Source organism: Nipponia nippon, unplaced genomic scaffold (genome assembly GCF_047370975.1).
Source record: "Nipponia nippon isolate SJK-2023a ecotype South Korea unplaced genomic scaffold, ASM4737097v1 scaffold_27, whole genome shotgun sequence".
Classification (NCBI taxonomy): domain Eukaryota; kingdom Metazoa; phylum Chordata; class Aves; order Pelecaniformes; family Threskiornithidae; genus Nipponia; species Nipponia nippon.
In genome coordinates this window covers 975,487-991,574 of record NW_028262344.1, presented here as the reverse complement: position 1 = coordinate 991,574, position 16,088 = coordinate 975,487, and the positions used below count along the sequence as shown (strand labels likewise).

The window sequence follows — 16,088 nt, the reverse complement described above, 5'->3', positions numbered from 1 at the left end:
GGGCGGCGGGCGAGCCCCGTGCGGAGCCCCCGGTGCCCCCCCCCCCCCCCCGGGCCCATGGAGCTGAGCTGCGGAGTGGGGGGCAGCGCGGCGGCGCCCCCGGGGCCCGGCCCCCCCGCCCCCGCCGCGCCGCCTGTGGAGGGCGAGGAGTACGAGAGCCTGCCCAGCGGCGCCTCGCTCGGCACCCATATGATGGCCGGGGCGGTGGCGGGTATCATGGAGCACACGGTCATGTACCCGGTGGATTCGGTCAAGGTGGGTGGCGGAGGGTGGGGGTGGCCCCCGGAGCCTCCGGGATCTGCTGCGACGGCTGGCGGTCTCGGGGGAGGCGTGCACTGGGGGTGGGTGCAGTGGGGGTGCGTGCAACGGGTACGCGGGGTGTGCGGGAGCTCACCGGCGGTGCCTGCACCGGGGGTGCGTGCAACGGGTACGCGGGGGGTGCCTGCACCGGGGGTGCGTGCAACGGGTACGGGGGCTGTGCGGGAGCGCACCGGGGGTGTGTGCACCGGGGTGCCGGGGTTTGCACTGGTGCAAACGGGAGAGCACGCGCGGGGTGCTGGGGGTGTGGTGCGGGGGGGGGGGGAGTGTGCAAGGGGTGTTGGGTGCAAGTGGCGGGGGTGTGCAAGGGGTGTTGGGGTGCACAGGGCTCCCGGGGTGGGGAGTGTTGCTTGGGGGGAGCAGAGTTGTAGCGGGTGTGCAGGAGGTGCTGGGGCTGGGTGAGGAGCAGGAGGTGCTGGGGCTGGGTGAGGAGCAGGGTGCTGCGGCGTGGAAGGTCCCCGAGGTCTCCGGTGGAAGCTGGAGCTGTGCACCCACCCTGGACCCGTCCCTGCAGCCCCTCGGGTGCCGTCCCAGGCAGCCCCAATGTCCTCCACCCCGGCAAGCTTTGCGCAACCCACGGTGCAAAGGTGTGCGCCAGGCCTTGCCGCCTTCTGCTGCGCCAAGCAAAGTCCTCGTGCCGCTCCCCAGGGCGGGAGATGCCGCCGGTGCCCTCCAGCATGGGGCTGGAGCAGGAGCCCCCCAGCTGGCTTTTCCCTCCTGTAGTGTTCGAATCCCAGCCCAGGAGGGAAAAGCTGGTGGGACGGAGTGGTCCGTCTGTCTGCCTACCAGGATGGCTGCAAGGGGTGTGAACCCGACCTTATGTGTCGCCCCAGCCCCATGGCAGTGGTGGCTTTATCGGGGTCAGGGCTTATAAAGGGGCTTGCATGGCTGCAGATATGCTGGCGGTGGTTGGGTTTTAATGCAGATGAGCTGCTCGAGACTTAACGAGTGTGCTCTTGGTGTTGCTCAGTACGCATGAGGGAAGACTTCGTGGCGTCACCGAAGCGGGAGGAAGCGTCACGAGGGGTATTTCCTCCCTCTGCCCTGCCGGCATGCTGTTCTGGCGGCTTAAAAAGAGAAAATAAGGTTGGGAAAAGCCAAACGCCCTTGATATTGTATTGCTGGCACTGACAGATCCTCCGTGGTCCGGTCGGGGAAGACTGCAAGCAGATGCTCTAATTTCTCCTCTTTTCAATGCAGGGCTCCCTGAAAGAGTAGAAAGAGGAGAGGAGAGGAAATGCCTTCGCTTTGAGGCACTGGAGGTCTTGCCAGTGTGCTGCGATAAGCATTCAAGGGAAATATTCTCTGCTTTTTTCCATGTTTTCCCTCTGGGTCTGTGCCTGCTGGACCTGGCTCGTAGGTTTGGGCTGCTCCGCATCGTGGGTCCTCCCAAGGCGCAGGGTCTGCGCCCACCCCGAGTGCCTCTACACCGGCTCCTTTCACAAACAAGCCTGGTATTTTCTGCCAAGTCACGGTCAGAGCAGCATGTCGTCACTCTGGACTTTACAGGCGTTTTTTTTTTTTAAGAGGGCATTTCCTCTGCGGGGAAAAGGGAGAGGGAGAAAACGAAAGTTGTGCCTGGTTTCCCGGAGCGGGAGGTGCTCTGTAGGAAGGTAAAAGTGCTGATTTCACCGGGCAGTGAATTCCCTGGTTGCTTCATGTCCAGCAGCGCCTGTGCTAGGAGAGTACTGGGGCAATGGCTCACGCTGGGACTAATCCCGCTCAGCAAACTGCCTTGAAGTGCTCGGAAACAGATGAAATACTCTGGCTGTTGCTGGCTGCGAGAAAACTCTGGTGGAGCACGGCCAAGGTCACTCCATGTGTCAGGGGCAGAGTGAAATCCTGAGCTGCAGACTTTGGGCGCTGCTCCTGCGACGGGCACCTGCTGCTGGTTTGTGCCTGTGCTGTCTGTCTGCTACGGGAAAAGGTGAGGACTGACCCCAAAAGGGTCTTTTTTTTGTTGTGGGAGTAAGCAGATATTAATGAAGCTTGTAAGAGCAGCTGTCTTTCACTTTACCATGGGAAATGTGCCACTCTCCTCCTGCAGAAAAGCAGCAAGGCTCCTTCCTTAGTCTGACTTTCTGGATAATAATTACTGGGATCGGTCACGGCTGAGCCGAACCTGTGGAGGAGGTAGGGGGTTGTGGATGCTGCAGAAAGAAGCATTTCAGCCACCTGGCTAGATCATGCTGTAGATGAAATGTTTTGGTTCCAGCAAGTCATTTCCTCTCAAAGAGAAACTGAAAATGTTTTAATTTGGGGAATTGTTTGCTTCGGACACTTGCACAGTTCCTGAGCTTGACAAGGTTGGGGTAGGGCAGGCTGGGATGGTGGTGTCCTAATGAGGTGAGTCAAGGCAAGCAGTTTATAAAATAGTGCCCTGTGGACCTCTGTGAAGTTCAGATATGCCTGTGTGACAGCATAGAAAATGCCCAGAGGTGCTGTTGGTGCTTGTGGGGCAACACGTGCCGGGATGTGATGAGGAGGGGTGTCAATCCATCATGCGCATGTCCACGTGCAGCCTCTTACAGCACCTGGCTGCCATTCCCCTGCTGTAACTTAAAGCATTGCTAGTCACGTGTATTTTGCAGCAAAGTCGCTATTTGTTTAGTGGGGAAACGTGTTGCAGGTTGTGTTTTGCCAACTAAAGCTGCAGCTGGAGGTTTGTGATTATTGAGACTTGCTTGGTGTCTCTTCCTTCTAATGGTAAAGACCCCCTTGCAGCTTCAGCCTTGACTATGCGTTGGCCTGTCTTATCCACTTAATGCTGCGGTTGTAGTAAAACACTGGCTTGCACTCTAGGTTTTTAGATGTGTGCCGATGGTGTTTCTCATAGTGCTTAGGCTTGTTTTGTTTTGTAGCTGCTGAAAACACAGCTGTCCTGGCAAGCCTGATCAGTCTCCAAATTAATTTGAGAGATCAGCATGTCAAGGACTTCTTGTGATGGCAGCAGAGGGGAGTTTCTGGAGGACTCCCCTGGAGCCTCCTCTCTCTTCTTGCTTAAGCCATTTGGGGGCTTTTCTGCAAGGCTGCTGGAGCTGGTTTCCCAAGGCAGGTAAAGTAGCTGCCTTCAGGATGTGAAGAACAGTTGTCCTCACCTGGGAACTCATTGCTGATGTGAGACAGCTCAATGAGAAACTGGCCATGTGCTGAGCTCGAACCTCCCTTCAGTGGATGGGAGTCGCACTAATGACAAAAAGTCCTTCCTTCAGCCCTAACCATGTTGCAGGCCTTCTCCATGAAAACCTGAACCTCTCCTAACCAAGCTGGTGCAACAAGACATCCGTAAGTTGACTTTGCTGTGGTTGTGCATGGTTCCTAACATGTATGGGAGGTCCCATACTGGAATGGGAGCTCCTGGGGTGAGGGGTAGGAGAAACATCTAGCCTACATCTGTGATGCCAGAGAGGGAGTGGAAAGGAAAGGAGGACAAGTACGATGGGGCTTGTTGGGAGGGATGGAGCCAGTGTTTCAGTGGCTCCAGCTGGGACAGACAACTGTGGGTGACCTGCCTGGTGCAAGCAGACTTTGGAGCTTCCCTGCTTGTAACTAAGGTCTTGAAAGCACACAAGTATGACTGTGGGTGGCAGGGCAGATGAGCTCCTCTGAGCTGTTTAACTGTGGTTTATTTAGACTTTGGGGTTAGGGATGCTCGCCTTGGCTTGGGTTTGGTGGTGGGAGGTTCTGGATCCACCTGTCTTGATGCAGGTCCAGGAGGAGGAATTATTTCAGCTGATAGCATTGGGGTGCTGGAAAGTCATGGCTAACCTGTTCGACTGACCCTATGCTCCCCTCCCATGGGCCTTCCCAGGCACGGGTGGGTACCATACCAAGTGTGTTGCTTGTCTGGGAAGCTGCTCTAGCTGAAAAACAGCCTAGCAAAAAAAGTTCAGAGCTTGAGCATGGCATGGGTCCTGCAATAGCGAAGCCTTCTCCGGCCAGCAGGATCTGACCCAGTTGCTGAAGAAATGCTGCTTATTGCCTGGTAAAAGCATATCGTGTTCTCTGTGTCTTTTGTTAACTGCAGGGAGACCAAGGTGGTTGTCTGTCACATGAATGTGCAGGCTGAACTTTGAGAAAGCATGCCATGTTCAGGGGAAAAAAAAAAAAAAACAAAGGCAAATTATATCTGAGCTTGTTTGTACAGTGGCATGTCAAATCAGTGACCCTTTGCAAGAATACGCAGAACTAGAGACCTGACTCTTGTTAGTACAAGAGTTCTAGGTAGAAAATGACCCTGGACTATTCCTGTGCTTCTGGCAGCAGGAAGGCTGGGTGCTTTCCCCCCAAACAGCATCCATAAAGATGGTGCTGGTCCATAAACAGCAAGTAACCTGATGAACCTGAAGCTGTGACTTTCGGTGCTGCTTCTTAAGCCCAAGCTGAAACCAGGACTACCAGGACGCTTGCGGTTGTCAGTGCACTCTTGCCTTATGCAATGAGGATTAATCTAAGTAGGTGGAGAAGTATTTCTTGGCTGGTTAACAACAGGGGGGTGAGGCTCCTGGAGGAGCTTGCTGGCTTCAGATAGGTGGCAGGAGCCGGGGGGTAAGGACTGCATAGCTCATAGCAAATCATCATCGTTCACGCCATGATAAACTTATCCTGGATGAAACAGAGCTGAACCTGTTTTCAGTGCTGTGCCTCTTGCATTGCCACACAGGAGATGCTGGTTTTGGTTACTCCTTGGGCTGTTTGTCCTGTTTGTGCCCACAGCTTTAATGGAAGGTGCAAGCCTGCGGACCTGGCTGTGCTGGTGGTGACGCAAACCGCAGCGTGCGTGCGGTGGGCACAACATACACTTACCGCCCGCTCTGCGGTACGGTATGAGCTTTTGAACCCCCCTAGAGTGGCTCAGATGATCAATGGAAAAATAAAAATTGGTGTGTATCCATTCTCATGTGAAAGCAACTGGATCCTCAGTAAGGGTGGAGATACTCAGGGTTAGTTCCCAACAACACAGCACCACGTGCTTTGGTCCTGCACATGCCAGGCTGATAGTTTATTGCTTTACAGGAGCACTTATCCCTGATTACCTTTCTGACGAGATGACGCTGCTGCGTGCTTAAATTATACCCCCTGCTTCGAAGGCATCCCAGCAATAGACTGGGGTGAGATCGACATCTCCTGGGGTCAGTTCTGGAGTCTGAAGCAATGCCTTCAAGTTAAAACTAGCAGAGCAAAAAAACAAACCCCAGCTGGATGCGACCAGCTTGGCAGCGGTGGGTCATGCTGAGTCACGCTGATGGTGGAGCGGCTGCCGCCAGTTTCTCCGGGGCATCGTGAAATCCAGCCCCTCCTGACGAGAATCCATGGGATGGGAAGGTGCAGAGACCTGCGGAGGGGTTGCAAGACCATGCTCAGTGAGGGCTGAGAGCTGGATTTGAAATCTGTTTTTAAATTCCAAGATAATTCAGGGCTGTTGCCTTTGCAATAGGATTTTTCTGAACCTTTGGGTTTATTTCCAGCACTGTTTGTAGGCTACAATGCACTTAGTGCTCTGAACCAGGGAGCTTTGCTTGAGGCCGCCAAATTCCCTGTTGTAGGGTGATGCCTTGTCATGGCCAGCGGCCGATGCTTAAGTCTGAAATTCAGCTAGCTGCTGAACCAAGTCACTTTGCAAATATAATTCCCGTGCATTTTTTTAGAATATTTACTACAAATGCAATAATTTGTTTGGCTTAGCCTCACGTATTGCTTTGCTGCTTTCGTAGCTTGGTTTTATTTTACGGCGTTAAAGTCCTGAATTCAGCTCTGATCTCTTCCTTGGTCTCAAAGTGTATGGAAAGTGGTCTTCGGTTTCCAGTAACTAGAGTGGTTTGGGGAATCGAAGGGTCAAACCTGAAACATTTTTATTGGCTTAATCTTGCCTGAAAACTTAGCTGTAGTATTGCCTCCTGGCTAATTAAGTGAATCGATAAGCTTGAGGGGCTGTGGCCCCATGAGGAAGCATGGAGGTGGTATGGGCAATCCTTGCTTTTTTCAAGGGTTGTTGAATCTCTGCCAAGGATGGAGCCGTTCACACTGCTTTGCCTGCGAGGGCTGTGCTGGTGTCTGCATGCTGCCAAATCATTCGGGGGAAACTTTATTCTGAAGATGGGGTGTCCCAGCTCACGGGGTGGAAAGCATCTTTCCTGACAAACCTGAATGACCTCTTTAATTGCACTTCTCAAGCTTCTCCTTCACAGAGCGTTAATTTGATGGAGCCTGTTGCAGGTTGCTAAACACTCGTCTCCTGTGGCTATGCCCTTTCCCAGGAGCCTTCTGTGTTTGTGTTTCGAGGTGTGAGCCCGCCACCAAAGGCTGTATCCCTTCAGACTGATTTTGGTGTGATGGGGTCTATCGGTCATGTTGCAGACCGGCAGGACTTGTGGGCTGCTCAGCAGGAGTAGCAGAGCCCTTTGCCTCTTGATGCTCTAGATTTGCTTGGTCTTGCTGGGATGCCTGTAGAGGTTTAAGCTCTGCCAGTGTCTGTCCCGTCGCTGGTGGGAGGTGGCTGGGGTCCGTGCCCTGCAAACACCCATCGCAGGTTGGCATCATCATTGCAAGGGCTTTGAGCATTGCTGGTGTGTGATGGCATCAGGCTGTAGAAGCCTAAAACAAACTACAAGAAGGAATTTTTCCCATGGTGCCTAATTAAGTGATGGCACTGAGTTTAGTAGGATGCTTTGGATGCCAGAAGCTTAGCTGGCTTCAAAAATCTGTGGAAGAAAAGCCCATTGAGGACTGATGAACAAAAATGCAGATGAAACCTCCTGGCTCAGGCAGCTGGTGGCTGCAGGGCATCAGGAGCTGGGAGGGAAGACGGGGCGAAGGGTGGCTCCGTGCTCCCCAGGCTGCTGCGGGACATAGTCACCCACCGGGTCTTCGTTGGGTCGCTGTGCAGGAGAAGGGGGTGGCCTTTACCTGTCTTTGCTTCTATGGGGGGGTTACTGCAGGTACCCCATTTTCTCAGCTTGCCCTTCTAGGAAACCTATTTCCCAATCGAGCAGGCTAACTCTGTATGCCAGGTGTCAAAAGCAGCTGAGCAACTGCAGGAGAAACAAGCTGGGGCAGAGAGCCGGGACTGTTGTAAGTAAGAGGCAATTAAAGACCTAACTGTATTTCTTCACCACGTCTTTTGAACAACTGCGCTAGCTTAATTCCCTGTACTTTCCATCCATAAACAAGAGCAGAGGTTACGCTTCCCTCCGCTGAGCGCTTGTCTGAGCAGCCTCGTAACGTTTTGGTGTTGCAATGGGAGCGTGGAGTTAATCTCGCTGGTCGGGCAGGCAAAGCGTGGATAAATAGTGCTGTGGCCCTGGTGTGGGTGCAACTGGGGAATAAATTATTGACCCCTGTAATGATCTTGGAAGTCTTGTAGCTCTTTAACTCTATGGCTTGTGCTTGTTGCATTAAAGACAGGTAACCGAGGCCTCTCCCTTCATGTGCTTTGTTGCAGACAAGGATGCAGAGCTTGCAGCCGGACCCCAAAGCCCAGTACAGGACCGTGTATGAAGCTTTGAAGAAGATTGTCCTTACAGAGGGTTTCTGGAGGCCTTTACGTGGGATTAATGTCACCATGCTGGGGGCTGGCCCTGCCCACGCAATGTACTTTGCCTGCTATGAAAAAATGAAAAAGTCTCTAAGTGATACTATCCAGCATGGAGGAAACAGCCACTTGGCCAATGGTATTTTTGGGTTTTTTTGCACAAAAAAAAGCTTGCAGTTAACAGCCTGTCCCTTGCTTGCTTCACCCACTTAGCCTGGCATCCTTCACTGTGCTCTGCTCCTGGAAGATCTGCTGTAGGCAGCCTGCATTCAGACTGACACTGTAAATACCCGTATGGGAGGATGCAAGATGCAAACGTAACCCCAGGCTTGCAGGTCTCGGCACCCGCTTTGGGAGTGCTGGACAGGCAGGGGGAAGTCAGGTAGGCAAGTGTGGCAACCTGCCCTCTAGTTGAGTGCTTCGTGCTGGTCACCATGCTCCTCTGAAACCTGTGCCCTGTCTTAGGACTACTGATTGCTTGCTAGATCTCTCTTCCAGAGAGTAGAGATGGCTGGGCTGGCTGTCAGCAGCAGAGCAGAGAAGCCCTTCCTGGCCTGAAACCCCTGATGGCACTGTTGTGCACCCTCCAAAGTCTCAGTCTGATCTAGATTCCTGCACTACTCTTTAATCTCAAATTATTCTAGCACAAGTAATCAATACATTGGACAAGACGTGTTTGGATGCAATCGCAGGCTGGTTTTGGCTTTATGTTGAAGGCATCTTCTAAACCTCTTGAAGTTTGAAGTACAGGTTGTTCCAGATGTCTCCCTTGGAGCTCCAGCATGGTAAAGTGCACTGCATCCTCTGTGCGCTCACATGCTTTGTTGAAGATTTTGCTTCTACCAGGAAGGCTTTTGCTTTTAGGTCCACCAATACTGCTGTAACAGCAGAAGCCCTCCAATTGAGCAGCCAGGTGTGTTACAAAAGGGTTTGTGCAGAAGACATTTCTGCCTGGTCCTTGACATGATGTGACAGTAGGAATCTGCCATGGCAGTCACTTGAACTGACTCAAGCAACTAGTTAAGGGTATATAATATCTTTCTGGCTTGCTGGGGTTTTTTTTGTTAGTAACGTGCTTCCTGTGTTTGCCTTTCAAGTAGCTACAGGCTTTCAGTACCAGCAGGAAAACTGAAGCGCTATGTTAATGAGAAATGACCAAAAGTCATTTGGGCAAGAGAGAATTTGAGATGGAAACCTACATCAAAGGAGAAGGTGTGGCTCAAGAGGCCCATCCTAGAGCTAACTGCAGAATCATTAATGGCTGGCTGGATGCTTGCAGAATCTGTGCAATTAGTGTTTAAAATGAGACTGAGTAAACGGATGAAAATGCATAATTATGGATGCGCTAAGCCAGTTCTAAACATTGCTCATCTCAGTCCAGTGCAGGCTGAGTGAAGCTGAGTGAAGCTGAGTGAAGCTGGTGGTGGCTTGCGCAGGCAAAGCCTTGCGAGTTGTAGGGAATAGCAAAGGCAACGGCTGTGATCCTGTGAGTTGATCCTGGTTTCTGTCAAGCTGCTCAGGCTGGGATTTTCTCCACTGGGCATGAGTTGTGTTGCTGAGTGCTTCCTTGGGCTTGCTGTGGAGCTGGGCTGCAGCTCCCCAGGCTGCGGTACCCGGGTGCTTGGTGGTGTGTGGGTTGCCTGCAATATCGCCTGCTGCCTCTGCGGATGGCAGTGCCTGAGCAAGCCCCTGGCTTCTGAGTCTTTTTTTTTCCTGAGGGATGCTCTTGTGTCTTGCAGGTATAGCTGGGAGCGTGGCCACGCTACTCCACGACGCAGTGATGAATCCTGCTGAAGGTAATGCCCTGCGCTACTGGGAAGCGCTGCACCCCTGTTAGCCTGGGAAGGCACCAAGGACACCCTGCGCCATCTCAGCAGCTTAAGCCCTTTGCTTTAGTGACTCTGCCCAGCTTTTAATGAGCTCGGACAGGCCAGTGTAGAGGGATAAATCCTGCCTAGCTGTTTTACCTTGCTTGCCAAGGGGTTGCGCAGCATCTGCATGGTGTATCGTGACTTCCCAGGAAATCTGGTGTCACCTTTACTAACACGATGCTGTTACTACTCTACTAGTGCATCTTTACTGAAGTGGTGGTGGTTTTTCTGAAGCTTTGGACCACCCAAACAAAACTGAGCTCAGTCATGTTGTTAGACAAGTGCAGCAGCCGGTGGGACTGTTGCGTAGCCTTCCCGGGTTTGGCATTAAGAGGACTAACAGTAAAATGCAGCTAAAATGAAGACAATTAGCTGGACCGCCAGCTCTTATGTTAATGTGATGTACTTCTGAGTTGGCCTAAAGTCAGGTTTTTCTGAAGGAAAAATCTCTAGTGTTTCCAATCCTTTTAATCATATCCTGATTAAATGAATTCATTTGGCCTTTTGCTTAAGTCAATGGAAGTTGTTCGATTTCAGGACTTGGGACTGTAGGTGGGGTCTGTTACCCTTCCCAGGCGATGTGCAGTTATTTAATCACCTTTCTGCCCTTGTCCTCTTGGTATGTCAGTGTTTCCACACAACAGCTCTGCATCCTTACAGATGCATCCGAGGGTCCTTATCAGTCTGCATTAATGCCTTTCTAGCTACAACTAAAGCTTGAGGAGAGGAGTGCATTAGCCCATGGAAGTGGAGAGCTGTTGAACTGAGGCTGAGCTCTGACCGGCTTCCTTCACTTGTTGCATTGAGTTTGTTGGGGGGCGCAGGGCAGTTTGGGGGAAGCAGAGGATGTATGCAGCCTTTTGGTGAAAGCCTGTAGACAAGAAGCTCATCACTACAGAAATGCCTGTTTTATGTCCTAGCAGTTTGGACTTGGAAGGGGAGGTTGGGTCAGGATGGTTGGGACTTGAAGCAGGGTTTAGTCTGGGTGTTGTAGTGACCAAGAAACATATGCCTAATAAGTCTTTATCTCCCTGTGTTTGTCCTGCCTGGTGCTGTCCGCCCTGCCTTCACCCCCTGTGGCCATTGCCTGGACCAGTGGTGAAGCAGCGGATGCAGATGTTCAACTCCCCCTACAAGTCCGTCCTGGCATGCATAAGGACAGTGCAGAAGACGGAGGGGTTCGGTGCCTTCTACCGCAGCTACACCACCCAGCTCACCATGAACGTCCCCTTCCAGGCCATTCACTTCATCACCTACGAATTCATGCAGGAGCAGATCAACCCGCACCGGGAGTATAACCCTCGGTCCCACATCGTCTCCGGTGCCATCGCGGGGGCCGTGGCTGCCGCTGCCACCACTCCTCTGGATGTCTGCAAGACCCTGCTCAACACCCAAGAGAACATGGCCTTGAGCTCTGTGAACATCAGTGGACATCTCTCGGGCATGGTGAATGCCTTCAAGACTGTCTATCAGCTGGGGGGCATTTCGGGGTATTTCAGAGGGGTGCAGGCACGTGTCATTTACCAGATGCCTTCAACGGCCATTGCCTGGTCCGTGTATGAGTTCTTCAAGTACTTTCTCACAAAGCACAAGCTGGAAAAAAGAACATCCTTGTGAAGGACTTAGCGAGAGTGAATTCAAGCCTCCGTGTCCCCTCTGTGTGTGTCTGTGTGTGCCTGCAAGCCAGCGAGCTCTGGGTCTATGCTAAGGAACATGCCAGGTTTCTGGTGGATTCACAGCTGATGTCCACTTCTCCCTCCCCAGGGAAGGAGGGATTAAAGTGGTCCTCAGTCACGTGTTCCCCTCCTTGCTTAAACAGTGAAATAGTTTATAAAGACTTATAATATATATATTTAATAACTTTATTTTGGATAAGTGAAATTCCTAATTGATATTTTTCTCTGAATAAGTTTGAAGATGTAGTTTACTCCTCACCAGAAGGCTTAGGCTATACAGCCTATGCTGGTTTTTTTTTTTTTACGGTGAAGAAGCAAAATATCCTGTCACAGAACTTACTTTTTATATAAATATAAAATAGATGGATAATGTTTATCCTTTATTTTTCTACGTAGGCATTTGGGTTGTTTTTTAAATAGTATGACAGCTAGATGCTGAGCTGTTTAAAAAGGGCTAAATTCTTCCATCCTGTGTAAGGAAGACATAAAAGCATTTATTTTTATAGCCAGATTGGCTTTAATTGTACAGCATTTAGCCCCCAAACGGTGGCCTGGGTTCTTGTGTGGGTGTTAAGGTACTTGGTAGCCCCTTGAGACTTGCTGGGATGGGGGGAAGAAGGAAAGGGGACACCATTTTGGGAAACTGTAGGACACCAAGGAGGGGCACCCTAAAATACCTGGTCACTTTGGGGGGGAGAGGGGGAAACTATCAATTCAATTTTTTTTACAAGGAGACTCTTAAAAAAAATGTAGATTTTAAAGAGTAGTATTTTTTTTGCAAACACTTTTTTAAAGGTACATTTTTATGGTGTGTGATAACTGAACAGCCTTCATCCTCCTTTAATTTATTCATACTTTTTTCACTAAGGCCCCGATCCCGCTTACAGGAGTGACTGTGCACATCTCGATAGCTGGTGGGATCAAAGCGGGGTGCACGGAGCTGCTCTGCTCCATGGGGGGGGACCGGAGCTTCTGTTTACAGTTCAGCTACTGAGTCACAAGGGTCGCATCCTGGCAGCACCAAACCAGCAGCGGGTGGCAAAAGCCTTGGGAAAGTCTTCCCTGCAGAACCGAAGCCACCTCCCAGCCTATGTTTGACAATAAGCTGCTGCTCATCTCTCTTGGGGAGGGGGGAAAAAACCAAAACAACCTAGAGAGGTTCCTTGTGCTGTAGGTTTGGTTTTGCTGTTGCGGGATGCTGAGCTTTGCGGTGGCCAGCAAAGCTGTGCCTGCTTGGGAAGAGTGGCAGCCTTGCTGCATGCCCCGCTCCTCCTGGGAATGGCTCTTCCAAACCCAAATGCATTGTTTAGCCAGTTACTTGGGTCATCAGTAGCTAGTGAGGGATTTTAGGGGCCTGGATGCATAAATATAAGTTACAGGACACCAACTGGCAAATCTCCATCCTCCCTGGAACTTGCCCTGCCAGCAGCAGCTGACGTCTCGAGCTGGCACCATCTCCTTACCGCTGTGCATGGGGTGGCTGGTGCTCTGCCGTGGAGATGGGGCTTCAGCTTGCTGGCGGCACTGGGGGGTCCGCGGGGGGAGCTGCGGTGCGATGGGCAGCTTTTGGGCCGGCATGTGTCACTGGAGGTGTCCCGTCAGCCAGGCACGTTGCGTAGGATGACACTAAGCAGAGCTAATTCTTTTGCTCTGTTATTTGGAGAAGGTAAATCAAAGAGCACCTCTGTGGGTGGTGTTGCGTGTGCCTTGTGTAAATTAACCTTGTACCACTGATAATGATGAAATCAGCTTCATGATGCCTTTTTGTCACTTAAACTGAATGAATCACTGTGTCAAATGCACCCTGTGTCTTAAAGTGTAAAAATTGTCAGCTTGAGGCCACTGGTCTCGGTGGTGCAGCTGGAGAAAGCCCTCAGCTCTCTCTGCACGCGGAGATCCTCGAGGCTGGAGGTCTTTGAGCTGTCTGTTAGCCTTGGATGTCTTTTTTTCTATTGACTTTAGAAACTGGAGAGTCACTAACAGGAACCAGAACTGCACAAAATATTTCCATCTGAGATGGGCATAAACACTTAGATGAAAATTTTGGGTCACTTTAATATTAAAGAGGCAAACTGTAGTGTAATGTGGAAGGCGACAGCTTTCAGTGCGACTTCAGTAGCTAGGAGTCATACTCGGCAAGCGTCCCCAGTGCATCGTCCTCTTCCTCTGGCTGCTTAGCTTTAATATTTCTGACTTCACCTTGGCTATTCTGGGAGAACTTCATCTCCCATTTGGAGTAACCTGTGAGTAGCTGGGACACAAAGGCTGGGCTCGCCCAGGGACAGAGCCCGTGGCTGTGGAGCAATTGGGAGAGGGCGGTGGTGGTTTTGGCCAGCTGAGCATCCTCGTCCTTGGAGGGGCAGGTAGCTTCCCATCTTCTCTTGCTAGCCAGAGCATGTCTGAGAACCTCCTGGGTGTTGAGCACAAATAATTATCAACCAGGTTTGCTTGGGAACTTGCTCTGCCTTGAGCTGAGAGTGGGTGAGGTGCACTTGTATGTTTACAGAGCTCTTTGTGGATTACTCCGGGTATCCGATGAAACCAGGCTTCCCATTCTGCAGCTGGGAACGTGCCCAGTTGGTCTGATAATTGCAGAGGTCTCTCATATGTTTAAAATGTTTCTTGCTGTATGTAGCGCTGGATCCCCAGGTGAAAGCCCCTTCGCCAAAGCCGTTGCTCCTCATCTCTTCTAGGTTTGCATTTGAAAGTTTTGCTGCAAGTCTGAAGTTTTATTTTAACCTGGTATGTGAAACATGTACTGCTGCTTTGTCTGCAACGAACGCACATATTATTTAAGGGGGAGGATGAGTAACTTTGTCCGCAGTTCTTAATTTTTATTTTTTTTTTGCCTGCCTTGGAATTTAATGTGTTTCCTTAAATGTATATTTAACAATGCAGGAGTTCATTTGTGAAATGCTGCTACAGTTGTATCACTGGAGCTCAAGGAAATAAAATATTCTGATGTTTGTCCTTATGGGCTCATGCTTGTGGCTTTCCTTAGCGGTGTAGTTGGGCATCGAGCTCCAGCTGGGGCTGAGCAGCAGGAAGGTGTCGGTGGCTCTGCCCGGTGGCAGCCGGGCAGGCTGAATCCTGGAGGAATGGTGCCTTCTAGCGTTGCCTGAACACTTGGCAGGCTCAGCACCTCACCGTCTGAGTCGGATAAAGCCCTTTGTCATCACACCGGAGGAAGAAAATACTTCTGGGAGGGCTTTTGCAGCCTGGCAGGAGCTGACATCTGCATCGGGAGCTTGCACTCCTCTAGGAGCCGCTGAAGAGTTTTGGAACATAAGTCTTCTTGGCAATGAATTGGCTTCTGAGATTTGCAAAGCAAACCCACAGACTGTGGCTTGTTCAGCAGCAAAGCCAATTCCCAAATTGGAATTTCTTCCCCCCTGGAAGAAAGTGCATGAGGTGGAGGCCCTGGGGAAGCTGCTTGTTTGCTGAGGTTTCAGTAATAATTGCTGCATAATTTGAAGGGAAAAACCCAGAAGATATTAAGCTGCTTTAGATCTTACCTTCCCCTTCAATAAAAAGGAAAAGATGCATTCATTGGTATGGTTTCTGCACAGTGCTGGTGCTGGGGAAGGAATGCTTCCCTTAAAGCTGGGCTGAGCAGCATCAGGTTCATCAGCTACTGAGCTGCCCCAGAGCCTGTGACTGAGCTGTCCCCAGGGCCAGTGGGACCCCCAGGGCTTGGCCAAGGTGGGCTCTAAAGGAAAAAGTCTTAGCCAAAACATTTCAATTACAAAATCCCCAGCGCAGGGGAACTGTTTCAGCTCTGGGTGGAAAATGTTTCTGGCCCCGAGGTGGCTCTGCATGGGGATTTTGGTTTCCAGCTTCATGTCTGATGCAGGTAGCTTTGGTCTGGTCCCAGTGATAAATCAACTGTGTTATTTGCTGTCTCAGCTGCTGCTGTAGGAGTCCTGGGGCTGTGCAAGCAGAGCAGCATTGCTGCGGGGTGGGATAACCGTGCTGCAGGGCGGGGGGTGCTCGAGCAGCCTGTTCTGTACCGTGGACTTTCCTAACGCTTAGCCATGCCCGTAAGCAGAAGGAATTCCTCATCTCCTTTGGTGGTCTTGGTTTTTTTTTTTGGGGGGGGGGGGGGGGCAAAGTTTGGTCTATCCAAAATCTACCGTGCCTTATTTCTAAATTTGAACCTTGCCAACACTGTCCGGAGGATCTGGGGTTCTTGCAGTTTTCTTTCCTCCTTTTCAACTCTAATAAACCTGGCAGAACCACATGGTCCTTGTTCTGAATCGAGCAAGAAAACCAGGTTGTCTTAAAATAATATTTCAGCTTACCAAGCACTGTGCATCTCTGATTTAAAAAGAAGAGTCTGAAACTTCTTGCTGTAAATCTCCAGCCTTAAAAATCTGGAGCTGGATCTGAAGGATTATTTTGGGAGCAGCCTCGTGTAATTTCGACAAGGGGATGGAGCACAATTTGTTTCCTATCGGTTTGGTTTAGAGAATGACCGGTTTGGAATAGATGCTGATCCCCAGGGTATGCGCTTTCCAGTGGTATAGGAGGAATTTATTTTGGCACGTTCCTAGTGCAGCAATTAAGAGATGCACCTAAAATCCTCAGGATGAACTTTTGTTGGGATGCAGCCAGCCAGCAGTTCTGCTCCAGCCCCTCCTGGGCTGGCAAAGGGCAGCTCAGCTGGGAATAATAATGATAATTACAGGGTTT

At 51.0% G+C, this 16,088-nt stretch overlaps 1 protein-coding gene across 1 annotated transcript; it reads left to right on the top strand.

Annotated features, from left to right (window-relative positions):
* The first annotated feature begins 28 nt into the window (after positions 1-28).
* Positions 29-14,370, top strand: SLC25A37 (solute carrier family 25 member 37). The gene is made up of 4 exons (XM_087763218.1): positions 29-255; positions 7,760-7,988; positions 9,589-9,645; positions 10,817-14,370. Exons 1-4 carry the CDS (start codon positions 58-60, stop codon positions 11,335-11,337), a joined length of 1,005 nt encoding a protein of 334 aa, XP_087619344.1. The 5' UTR covers positions 29-57; the 3' UTR covers positions 11,338-14,370.
* The last annotated feature ends 1,718 nt before the right edge of the window (positions 14,371-16,088 follow it).